Here is a 12,895-nt window from a genome sequence, read left to right as displayed (position 1 = left end):
CCGCAGTAGAACAAGTATAACAATACACTACCATAAAAGTGGCCGCGTTCAGGGACGCAGTGGCAGTCGCACCGTGTCAGAACGTCTTACTGTCCCATGCTCACCCTTCTTCCTGCCGTGACATGAGGTGGTAAAGTGCCTGCGTGAGGAGACGCAGGAGCTGAGTGGCGTGGGCATGTGATGCAGCATGAGGCCACTGCTGACCTCCTGATGTTACGTTAGGAGGGTCACCTGACTCTGGACACCCGTTGACCGCGAGTAACTGAAACAGCAGAAATAGACTGTAGGTCAGGCGGGACCACCGTACAGACGCACGCTCGTCTCTGGGTGGCTGAGAGGACCCGCGAGAGTACGGAGTGAAAGGCCTTTGTGAAGGTGAGGCAGGCCTGGTCTTTTCACGGCTTTATCTGTGGCACCTGGCATCGAAGTACAGCTGGCCCGTGAACACCACAGGGTCAGGGGCACTGACACCCTGCACAGTCGAAAATCCGTGTGTCACTTGGACTGTGCAAAATCCTAGCTACTATCGCCTCCTGTCGACTGGAGGCTTGCTGATGACACAGTCTGTTGACATGTACTTTCTATGTCCCGTGCATCCCACACTGTATTCTTCCAGTGAAAAAGCCAGAGAAACGAAAACGTTATTAAGGCAGTTAAATACTGTCCTGTATTTACTGAAAAAAATCTGCTTCTAAGTGGACCCCGGCAGTTCAGACCTGTGTTCAAGGCCAGCTGCGTAAGCGTGAGAAAGATTGCGTGGAACATGGTAAGCCCTCAGTACATACATGCTGAATGAATGAGATCAAGGGTATTTCTCCCATTTACAGCTATTCATTAATGCTTTTGCTCATCTGTTCATTCAATGATCACTGGATTCGATGTTCTAGAAAACGAGCTGAGCCCCGAGGGACTCGTGGTCCTTCAAACCATTGTGAGTATACCCTTCCTAAATGAAAATCTGAGTTTGCACATCGCCCACCTGAGACCTTAGATTGCGCTGGGTCGCCGAGCGGCATGAGCTCTCGGAGTCTGGCCACCCGCCACTCCCACCGTGTGAACTACATTCTAGCCATACTAAACTTTTTAAAACACTTTTATTCTGAAACATAAAGTATTTACCAAAAAGTACTCAAAATATGAATATAGACTTACTGACTTATGATGTGGAATATCTGTGCAAGCACCACCAGGTCAGGAATAGAACACGTCGGCCCTGGAACCCCCCCGAGGGCCCCTTCCTCGTCACGGCCCCCTCCCCACAAATGGAACCACTAGCTTGGCATCGTGGCAAGCACCTCAATGCTACTGGAAAATGAAAAGATCCCCTCTGTTCTTTAAATGATATTTTTCAATGCTTTTGCTTATTGTGTTCCTTCTAGACTTTTCGGTCTGGTTGGCAATGCCTCATGAACGATCTAGATCGAGTGTTATCCGTAGTGTTCCCTGTCCCACGTGTGCTGTCCCCGCAGCCCATCTCCCACAGCCTATACCGCCCTCCCGGATAGGTCTCGGTTCCTCCAGCACAGGCCGCGAGAGCTTCCCCAGTGGCGGAGAGGTTCCCTGCCTGTGCTCTCGGCGTCACATCCACTTAGCCACCAGTGAGCACTGAGTGCTGGAGATGTGGTTCCTGCCATCAGGGAACTAAACAGACCATTTTATCTGACTTGAATTAGAACTGAATTTAAGTAGCCACCTGTGGCTAGCACGTGAAACTGGGTGGTGGTGGGGTGTGCGCGTGCGGGCGGGGAGATGTGGGCTCAGGAGGAAGGCCCGACTGCGGGTGGTCGGCTGTGTGTCATGCACATGCAGGAACGATGGTCCTCATGCACTGTCCACAGCAGTCCGGGCCTAGAGTTGCCCCCCCACCCCCTGCATGGTCCCCTGGGCACATCCTGGGCAGCACTCTGCAGGGACCTTGGGGCTGCCAGCCTGCTCCCCCAGGGCTCCACCTGCTCGCAGTCCTGTCCGCTTAGGCTCTTGCTGGAAACCTGTCCCTGACTCCTTTATCATGTTTGAAAACTCAACCTGAGCCCCCAGGCCTCTGTCCCTCCCTTAGTAATGAGTCTTCGTGAGGGCTTTGAAATGTTGGCGTGACACCGAGTACAGACCGTACTCTAGTTCCCGGGAAGGGAGAAAGGTGAGTTCTGCTCTGCGTGAGGTCTGCTGTTGCGGCGTCTCTACTCGGTTGTGTAGCCGGCGGCTTCAGCCACAGTTTCCCCGCATCAGTCACGCAGCACGGAGGCGTTCCTCGCTCAGCCGTGTTGAGAAGTGGGTGTCCTGCCAATGCGTCTGGGGTTGAGGATGCAGAGAGGATTCAGACACTGTCTCCAGGAGCGTATCATCCAGCAGGGCAGAAGTGAGTATGACGGGCAGCCGCTGGTGCTGATGACGCCTCCTGGCTGTGCCGGCCACCGGCCCGAGCACTTCGCAGGTAGAGCTGAGGTTCACCGAGCAGCCCGCCCTGCTGCAGGTCTTTGCTCTTGCCCTGCGCCGGGTACATTGTTATGGGCTGGGATGGCCCCACCCTACAGGGTGGTCCCCCTTCCCTGAGGGGGCTCATGGTCGGATGTGGGAGGCAGACAGGCACACAGCCATGACAGCACAGGGGGGCAGGCTGTGTTGGGTGGTGTGGAAGCAGAGATGAGTGGCATTTCATCCCATGCCTCAGCTCAGGCCGCCGTAGCAAGACACCACAGATTGGTGACAAAACACCTGACCCTTCCTTACCGTTCTGGAGGTTGGACGTCCACGGGCTGTGGCCTCTTCCTGGCCCATAGACAGCCCCCTTCTCCATGTGTCCTTGCGTGGTGGACAAGAGCAACATCCCTCTCTCCCTCTTCCCATAAAGACACTGGTCCTATTGAATTAGGACCCCACTCATATAACCCCACTTAACCATCGTTACCTCCTAGAAGTCCTGTCTCCAAATATAGTCTTACTCAGGTGAATTAGGGGGACACAAGTCCACCACCACCAGCTGTGGTGATTTGAGGAGGGCATCCTGGAGGCAGTGTCCATAGTTGAACCCTGAAAGGCAAGAGCACTTATTCAGCTAAAGGCAGGAGGTTGAGTGGCTGAGCCAGAAGCCTATGTGAGAGGATGGCGTGAGCAGAGCCCCAGCAGAGAGAGAGAATGTGCCGCATTCGGAAACTGGACATAATCTGATGGGAAGTGTTCCTACCCCGCAGAGTAAGAAGGAGAGGCGTGTGTGTACATCTCTCTGGAAGCCCCGAGGGGAGGGAGGCCTTGGGCTGGAATGTTAGCGAGGGCGTCTAGCGGTGATGTGCGCAGGCAGGACCTCGCAGACTGGAGGACCCTGACCTAGAGGTGTGGCGTGGAAGAGCTGCACCCTGCAGGGGGCAGCCTGTTGGCTGGGGTCCCCTCGCCTGGCAGCGGCGTGGCCAGGATCCGAGGACGCAGGGTCTGCAGGCAGCCCAACCCTCGCTGAACAGGCCAGGACTGGTTCTCACAGAGAGAATTCTAAGACGCTTCAGTTTAAAGCTGTGCTACTTTGCACTGCCCATCGTGGCTGTTTTTCCCCAGTTTTTACTAATTACCGTGGCTGGCTCGCCGGACGCAGAGCCCTTCCTCGTTTACTGGTACAACAGACGTGCTCCTGAGCCCATGCGTAGGCTCCCGGTGAGGGGTTTGTAGGCAGGCCCTTTACCTTTCCTTCTTCCCTTACTTCTGACAGATTATGACTCGGATGCAATGAGTAGCTCTTACGAGTCGTACGATGAGGAGGAGGAGGATGGAAAGGGCAAGAAGACGCGGCACCAGTGGCCGTCCGAGGAGGCCTCCATGGACCTGGTGAAGGACGCCAAGATCTGCGCCTTCCTGCTGAGGAAGAAGCGCTTCGGGCAGTGGAGCAAGCTGCTCTGCGTCGTCAAGGACACCAAGCTGCTGGTAACGCGCGGCGGGCGGGCTGTGGCCCTGCGGCCACTGGGGTCCGCTGGTGGCCTCGCTGGACGGGACCGACACTCGGGCAGGGCTGGCAGCAGCTGGCAGGACGGGGAGGCCCTCTGGCCTCAGAGCCGCCGTACGCAGAGCTCCTTGCCATCAGGCGCCCGGGCAGTGAGTGCCGGCGGCTGCTGAGCCTTTAGTGCCCTTGGTCTCAGTCCCTGCAGCGACCCACCAGCAGGCAGCGTCCTTCCCATCCCGGGCCAGTGTCTGCCGTGGATGCTGGTGGAAATGCACAGGCTTTAACTTGCCAGAAGTCGCAAGATGGATTTTCTCATGTGTAGTGAGTCAGTGAATTCCTCAAAGCCAGGTCATTGAGTGGGGCGGGCGGGCCAGCCGCGGTCTGGGAGGACAGTGTCCAGGAAAGGAAATTCTTTTGGAAAGCTAGAGGCAGATTGTTTTTTTGTTTAACCCAAGGGGCTGAATAGGAAGATGGACTGAGTAGCCGAGTGGTGGGTGCAGGGCCACGGTGACCTTCTGCTCTGGTGTCCTTCCCACGAGGGACCCCGTAAGGAAGCTGGGGGCCTTGAGCGCGTGTGATGCGCCCTCCTCCCTCCTTCAGTCCTGCCAGCTTTAGAAACCGTGCTTGGTTATAGCGATGACGAATTTCAGAGTACATTTCTGCATGTTGTTTTTCCTTCAAGCTAACTTTGGGGTGAAAATCACAGAATTATATCATTAAAACGGAACCCAGGAGAATTTATGATTCCGTGTACCCCTCTTCAGGGGACTATTCTTTATAGTTTCATCTGTGAATTGTGGGAGTGTTCTTTTACTAGAGTCTTAGGATGTTGTATATTTTTAAATTAATGGTTTTCAGAAAATTTTTTAAACAGTGAGAATACATATTTTTTCCACATGTGTGGCCTAAATTTCTCCCAAATTTAGAATATGCCAAAAATGATGCCATGGGGGGAATTTTAAAGTGAAGAATGAGGAAAAAAAAAAAAGATGAAAAGGATTAATGTGGTCCTCATTTACAGTCTGACATAATGGCTGCAAGACGTTATGGAAATTCTGTAACAACCTGCAGTGGGCTCTCAGGTACAAGAGGAGTTCTGGACCAGGGCAGAAAGCCTGTGGGTGTGTGGCAGGGTCAGCGTGTCCCTCCCCCACCCCCACAACAGCCCTGCTCCTCCACACCCTCCCCGTCCCTCCCCTCTCATTCCTTCCATCTCCTTCTGAATTTCTGTCTTTAAAACCTAGATGAAAACACCTATACCATTCAGAGTAGTGGTAAACATTTCAGAAGAAATTAATGGAAAACCATGTGAAAACATGTCCTTGATAAAATGCAGAATCAAAGTTAATTATTTTTATTATGAAGCTTTTTTTTTTCTTTCAAAAATCACCAATGATCTGGGGCGCCTGGGTGGCTCAGTCATTAAGCGTCTGCCTTCGGCTCAGGGCGTGATCCCGGCGTTCTGGGATCGAGCCCCACATCAGGCTCCTCCGCTGGAAGCCTGCTTCTTCCTCTCCCACTCCCCCTGCTTGTGTTCCTCTCTCACTGGCTGTCTCTCTCTCTCTGTCAAATAAATAAATAAAATCTTAAAAAAAAAAAATCCCCAATGATCCAACTGCCCAGATGACCCCTGTTGACACTGCAAAAAAAGGATTAACAGTGATCACGGCAAATGCTTTCCAAGTTTGAACAGCACAGAAAACTAAACGGAAAACCAAAAGCCAGACTCTTCCCTATGTGTTCCCAGGCTGTCTTCCCGTGGGCACTACCATCCGTGGCTTTTTGGGTAGGCGTCTGGCATCTGTGCAGACCTGCGGTATACACTGTGATGGGCCAGAACCCCCATCAGGACAGTTCACCCAGGTCATGCTCCCCCTCAGCCCCGGGTCTGCATCAGGACAACCCTGCGGGTGCCTTCCAGTTCCAAAGATGCATGGGCTCCACCCAGGCCGGCCACTGGGCTTCTTCATGTCCTCTCTCCCGCGGGCTTGGTTCTCAGGGCGTACGCTGCCCCCTCTGTTTGAGAGTCTGCTCCCCTGGGGGTCCGACGGCAAGGATGTCCAGCTTGCACTTTAACGAAGGGCTGGTGACAGACCCATTCTGAGGCATTTCCTGTTTAACTCCATCCACTCTATTGTTAGTTTCCTTTTTGCTGTTCTGTTTTTTTCTTGCACTCACTGAGAGTACAAAAAACTGCCGAACGGTGAAAGTTCATAGCAATCTGGGGTTGGTTGGTTTTGGTGTATTTTTTTTCCTTCCGTTTCAGACAGGGCAACCATCCCTTGGTTTTCTGTAAAACGTGGGTATATTCCAGACGTGTGGCACTCAGGAGCCGAGGTTTGGAACTTTAAAATAGGAGAAGACTCTGGAAGTCACTTCTGAAAACTGGTGTCTCTTCCTCCCCTCCCTCCTCCACAGACATCACCCAGTGGAGAGAGTCGGCTATGCGCTCACGCCATTTGGGGCTGGGGTTGACCTCTTTTCACGCGTCTGACTTTGGGCAAGCCTCAGTTTCCTCATCTGCAAAATGGACAACTGTGGCAATCGAGTGTAAAAGGGTGAAACACCTCGCGGGATGGTGACACTTTGTTCTTGGTAGCAGATGTTACTGTCATTAATCATTTAGTGTGACTCAATAAAATCACAATGATCACAGCAATAGTTCATTTTCCAAATGAGGAAACAGGCTTAGAAAGCTGAGAGACTTCCCAGGAGCTAGATTATATTAGGAGCAGAGCCAGGACCCAGATGTCTGCACTCTCGGACTGTCCGTTTCCATTTCCATGAAAGCATGTGCTTTTGGTCTCAAGTCATAGGATTAGACCCAAGGAGAGAGGGGAAGCCTTTGGACAGGATCTGATCCTAGGTTCCACAGATCCAGATGAAGCACTAGCGATGTGAACTAAATCTCAGTGTTCGCCACGGCACTGAACTCTTTAGAGGGGACGTCTGCTGTGTAAATGGAGCGGCGTGAGTTTCGGATCCCGTACTCAACCGGAAAGCAAATCTTGGCAGCCATGTTGCCTAGGACGTGTTGCTCTGTGTACTGGAAGTCCCTCATCTGTGTCTCAGAAAGGGGATAGAGATGAGACCGGCAGATACCCAGTGACATAGGTTATAGAAGAAAGCTTCCAAATGATTGCCCACAGTAGGGCTGTGCTATTCGGCAAATCTAATGTATCATGTTCATGTGACTTAGTGAGGAAGTTCTCTGGTCCATGATGTCCATCAGAGGAGGGAGCTTCTGTTTCCCGCCGAGTTATGTCATCGATGCTCAGTAAACTTTGCCGAACTGAAGAGTAGACGTATTTTCACGTATGTGGGAGTGACGCGTCATGTGCAGCATGCCCCGCGTGGGTGATGTGTGGGCATCTGCAGACCACCCTCCAGGGTCTTAGAGAGCCCTCAGATGCCTTGCAGGCACTGGCCTTCTCATCCTGCCAGAGCTGTATCGTGTTTCTCCTGGAACCCTCTTCAAGCTAACTCTGCTTTCTCCTTCAATGCAGTGCTACAAAAGCTCCAAGGACCAGCAGCCCCAGATGGAACTGCCCCTCCAAGGCTGCAACATCACCTACACCCCGAAGGACAGCAAGAAGAAGAAGCACGAGCTGAAAATCACCCAGCAAGGCACGGACCCGCTAGTCCTTGCAGTCCAGAGCAAGGAGCAGGCCGAGCAGTGGCTGAAGGTGAGGCGGTCGCTTGGCTTCTCTCCCCCAGACCCGCGTTCAGTTCAGCTTGTCTGTTTCTCAGGCGTACGTAAAACTGGGTGAACCCGAGCCGTTTTGTCTTTGTTAGCAGATTGTTCTGATCTCTTTGCGGCCAGTCACTCCAGCCCTGGTCTTCAGAAGGCGGTCGGCCTCACACTGCAGCTGTTCTATGACTTTCTCTTTTCCTTTGATTGCCTTTGATTTTTTTTTTCTTTTTATGTGTCTGGAGGTAGATTCTTCTCTATTTATTCTGCTTGGAGTTCCCTGGGATTCTAAATCTGTGGATTGTCATCTTTCTAGGTTTTAGAAAACAAATTTTTAGCCATTTCTCTTAAAAATAGAACTTTGGGGGCGCCTGGGTGGCACAGTGGTTAAGCGTCTGCCTTCGGCTCGGGGTGTGATCCCGGCGTTATGGGATCAAGCCCCACATCAGGCTCCTCTGCTGGGAGCCTGCTTCTTCCTCTCCCACTCCCCCTGCTTGTGTTCCCTCTCTCGCTGGCTGTCTCTATCTCTGTCAAATAAATAAATAAAATCTTAAAAAAAAAATAGAACTTTGTCTCATCCTCCCCTCCGACTATGTTTAAATATATGTTAGGCATTTTCACTATATTCTATTTATCTTCTCTTTATATCTTAATGTCCTTCTTTTTTCTCCTTAATCTAGTTTCTTGTTAATTTTTGGCTCACTCTTTCTCTTAAAAGCTGGATCTGCAGTTAAATTTGTCCCCATTCACTGGGTTCTGAATGTTGGTTATGGATTTCTAGTATTTCTAGTGGCTTCTTTTTCGACCTGGGAATACCAGTTTCTACAGTTAAATTCCCTGTAGAAATGTTTGTCGCTCATCTCCACAACAAGCAGCTAACAGGCTTGGTTGTTGGACAGCGGTTTGGGTGGCATGGGGACCTGGCCACCTCATCTGTTGGTGTACTTGTTCCTGTCATTTTGTCCTTCCCGCGTGCCGAGCTCGCTCATGATCATGATGCTCCTTCAAGTGGGAAGAAAAATTAATTCACTAATTTTTATATAACAACTTTATTGAAGTAACATTCACATACCGTACAGTTCAGCCTTTCAAAGTACAATTCAGTGGCTGTGAGTCTATTCACCATAACCCACTTTAAGAGCATCCTCATCTCCCCAGAGAGAAACACCATACTCACCACAGGAGCAGCCCCGCCCCTCACCCCAGCCCCGCCCCTCACCCCCAGCCCCGCCCCCACCCTCACCCCCAGCCCAGCCTCACCCCCAGCCCCGCCCCACCCTCAGCCCCACCCTCAGCCCCAGACCAGCCTCACCCCCAGCCCCGCCCCTCACCCCCAGCCCTGCCCCCACCCTCAGCCCCACCCTCACCCCCAGCCCAGCCTCACCCCCAGCCCCGCCCCACCCTCAGCCCCACCCTCAGCCCCAGACCAGCCTCACCCCCAGCCCCGCCCCTCACCCCCAGCCCTGCCCCCACCCTCAGCCCCACCCTCACCCCCAGCCCCAGCCTCACTCCCAGCCCTAGGCTCGGGCAACTGCTACTTTGCTTTCTGTTCCTATAGAGTTGCCTGTGTTCAACATTTCATCTAAACATGCTGTGTCCTTCTGTGACGGCCGCTCTGATTTGGCATAATGTTTCCCAGGTTCATCCGTGTTGTAATATGTATCACTACCTCCTTACTTTTTATCACTTTCGGGCCATATCTAAGAAACCACTGCTTAGTCCAGGGTCCTAAAGGTGTACACTCATGTTTTCTTCTGATCGCTTTATAGTGTCAGGCCTCAAGTTTCGTCTATGATCCTGTCTGCTTTCATCGTTGCATGTAGCATGAGATAGGGGTCCAGTTTCATTCTTTTTCTTGCAGGGATCCAGTTGTCCCTGTAGAAATAATTTGATTCTTGACCCTATGCTTTCTTCTATCGGAGAGCATTGTCATTTGCCTCTGCCATGCGCGGGGAGGGCATTAGCTCTCCAAAATCAGTTTATAACTTCGGGGCTTGAGATTGTTTTCAGAGCCACCCAGGTAACTTGAAGTCAGCCTGCGGTTCATTCAAGGGCAGGTTTGTACTCATCGCACTGTGACTCCAAGATCTGTTCCTTGGGATCCCCAACCAACCTGGGGGGGGGGGGTTTGCCAGAGACCGTCTTTGGCATGCCATGGACTCCAGCCTCTGACCCCAGCCCCTGGAGCTGCAGAGGGGCTGCCTGCTCTCCCGGCTGCCTCATCCCGGGTGGCCAAGGCCATCCCCGCTGCCAGCCTACCTCGCCACATTTCCTTCTTCCTCTGCATTGTGGCCCAGTCATTCCTTACCGCAATAATAGCTCCTTCCTGCTGTAAGAAGGGCCACCCCGAACCCTGGGCTTTCTTCTTTCCTCTGTCCCTTCTTCGTGACTCGCTCCACGTGAAGCTGCCGGAAGCCTCGCCAGCTTCTCCTGTCTCCCTGGGACGTGGCACTGAGCTGACCGTGCAGCTCACAAGTAGGGACTTAGAGAGAAAACATTTCCAAGATGTCAGGCATTGGTGGAGGGGAATAGTCTTACATCCTGTTTCGCCAGATGTGAGATGCACATCAGAGGCGCTCAGCTAATTACACGGTGATGACTCTATTTGTCAGTGGGAGCTTAATTGCAAGGATTCTTTTTTTTTTAGCATCTGCTGATATTTCTTAAAAGGGAAGTAAATAATACATGGTAAGTTACCGTGTTCTAAAGAGTTTGAGTTGATTACTTTCTCAGTTTAATGTTTGTGCTTTGCTCCTGTTACGTGTGTCAGTGTGAGAAGCTAAGAAGTCTTGATTAGAAATGACAGTCAGAGACAAAACTAGTTTCAGTCAGTCATTTTCTTTCTTTCAAACCAGCAGAGACCGGTGAGGCTCTGGTGTCGTGTTTTCTCAGTACTGTTATTAGATGGGCTGTCTTATCGGTATCGCCTAGAAACTCAAGAAACATAGACTCGCAGTGACTCAGACTCATGAAGCTTTTAAGAGTCTTTTTCTTTTCACCCTGTATCTCCTTGTTCAAGACCGCAAATGCGGCAGCCAGAACTGGAACAAGCCCTTCTCCTAACTCTCTGTCCCTCCTCGAAGGTGACTTTTATCCTGACTATTATCATCGAGGTATGCATTACGTATGTACTTATAAATCCGAAGTGACTTTTCTTTTATGTTTAAAAACGTCCATGTACATGGCTTCAAACTACACGTACCCTCACGTTTTCCGCTCACTGTTTTCTGTCTGCTCTGGTGTCGATGCCCATCCCCCGTCCCTGTCCTGGGGCGCTCTGGGGAGCGTTCTCGTGCGTGGCCCTTGGTCTCGCGTGTCATGGCTTCCCCGGGAAGGCTGCCTGCGCTGGCGTGGCTGACTTTAGGACGTGCGCATTTTCAACACCACTAGATCTTGACAAATGGCTTCCCAGGTTTGCTTGTGCCATTACATGTCTGCCAGCAACATACGAGACGAGCATTTTGTACGTGTCCTTTCCCAGGTTCTTTATATATATATGTGTAGGCAAGGAGAAATGCAGATTTTAATTCCCACCCCCATAGACAAGATGTGGTGTTCTGCCTCTTGCTTTGTACACCTAAACAAAGTGTCTTGCAGATTTTTTCAATTTAGAGAATGGAGCCTTTCCTTTTTTTTTTTAACAGTACATACCATTTCATTGTTTAAATAGACCATAATTTAAAAAATATTCTCTGATTCATGGATATTGGGTTGTTTGCAGACAACTCTGTAATAATCGACCCTGTGCACATATCATCTCACACTCTTGCTAGTGTGTGGCCTGACTTCCCAGAGAGGCTGTTTGCTTGCAGAAAGGTTGTAGGCGCTCCTGGTTTTGATACACAGCCACGTCACTCTGCATGGGAGGTCTGCCAGCTCAGCCTCCCACCAGCAACGTGTCAGAGTGCCTTTCCCCCACAGCCTCGCCCGCCTGCCTCAGCAAGCAGTGTGATGGGGGAGGGCGGATCTCCTCTAGTCGAATCTGCATTTTGCTTCCTGTGGCCTTGAATGAGCTGCTTGGCTCGTCTGTGCCTCGGTTGAACCTCTGTGCAATGGGAGGGAGGGTCATAATGGTGCCTGCCTCTCTGACTTGTTATGAGGGTAAGATAATCAGATAGAAACAATTAGAAGAGCACCTAGCGTGCAGTGAGCACATATGTAAGCGTAAGCTGCTTCTCTACTGTAGTTTGGTTCTTGTTATCGCTACGCTCCTGCTTCTAGGTCTCAATAAACTCACAAGCTCCGGCTGAAAACAGTTTGAAAATCAGGATGATAGTGGGATGCATGAGGGGCCAGAGCTTGGGGTGTCCACATCACGGCCTCCCCTCTCCTTCGCCCAGGACCACAAGGACGCCCCTGTGTGCCCCAGGAGGACATCCCCGAACTCGGCTTCCTTGCCCACAGCCTTCGTGTTGTTCCCACACACCCAGTAAGGGCGGGTGGGCGTAGGCTCGTGGTGTCACTGAGGCTCCTTGAAGTTTCAACCATTACGCCAGGTGCATACGGCCACTAGGATGTGGCTGGTTTGTTCCCCACCCTCTGCAGTGGGCACCCCGCCTCCCGCCACCCTGCCAGCCAGGAGCAGCCTTGTCCCTTCTTTCCTGTGAAGGGCTCTTCCCTTGTGAGGACTTAGTGGGTCCAGGTTTCTTCGTATCCTCACCCTCCGATGAGTGAAAGACTGCTCTGATTTTTAAACATATCCCCCTCGTCTTATCTGTCAAGGGGACAGTGGAGGTCTTGGGTGCCTCTCTGTACGGCAACCCGAATGGAGACACCTGTTCCTTCTTAACTTCGTCGGCGGTCCTGCCAGACGTACACCCACTGTACCAGTTCTCCCAAAAAAGCTGAATTTGGGCTCTTGGTTTTTCTCAGTTGTACTATCGTGTTCTATTTTCAGTTCTCTTCTTCCCTCCCACTTTCTTTTGGCTTAATTTGTTGTAATTATGCCAACTTCTTGAAGTTTATGCTTAGATAATTGATTCTTAGCCCTTTTCTTACATAAATGCATTCATTCAAAGCTGTCCATTGCTCCCTGAGCATGGTCTTAGCTATCTCCTGTAAGTTCTGAGGTTTGTGTTTTTATTCAGTTCAAAATACTTCCTAGAATCTGTAGCAATTCCTTTTTTGACTAATGGTTCATCCGGGGCTATCTTGCTCACTTTCTAAATATTCAGGTTTTTAAAAATAAGCTATTTGCTTTTAGTTTCTACTTAAATTCATCGTAGTCAGAACTTGATATGATTTCGCATCATAGAGATTTGTAGACTTGCTCAACCTATAGT

The 12,895-nt window shown here is 51.2% G+C and overlaps 1 protein-coding gene across 7 annotated transcripts in view; it reads left to right on the top strand.

The window, feature by feature from the left end:
• AFAP1 (actin filament associated protein 1) overlaps window positions 1-12,895 on the top strand; it is a 150,880-nt gene that overhangs the window by 85,609 nt on the left and 52,376 nt on the right. For all 7 annotated transcript variants that reach the window (XM_045777084.2, XM_045777082.2, XM_045777083.2 and 4 more), the window contains 2 exons: window positions 3,695-3,906; window positions 7,429-7,608. In XM_045777084.2, coding sequence (XP_045633040.1) covers window positions 3,695-3,906; window positions 7,429-7,608 — 392 coding nt within the window. The remainder of the gene's footprint in view (window positions 1-3,694; window positions 3,907-7,428; window positions 7,609-12,895) is intronic.

The sequence above is a fragment of the Ursus americanus genome, chromosome 8, assembly GCF_024610735.1.
Source record: "Ursus americanus isolate L20-20 chromosome 8, mUrsAme1.1.p, whole genome shotgun sequence".
NCBI classification, from domain to species: Eukaryota; Metazoa; Chordata; class Mammalia; order Carnivora; family Ursidae; genus Ursus; species Ursus americanus.
Note: the sequence above shows the minus strand (reverse complement) of the source record. Positions and strands in the feature narration are given on the sequence as shown.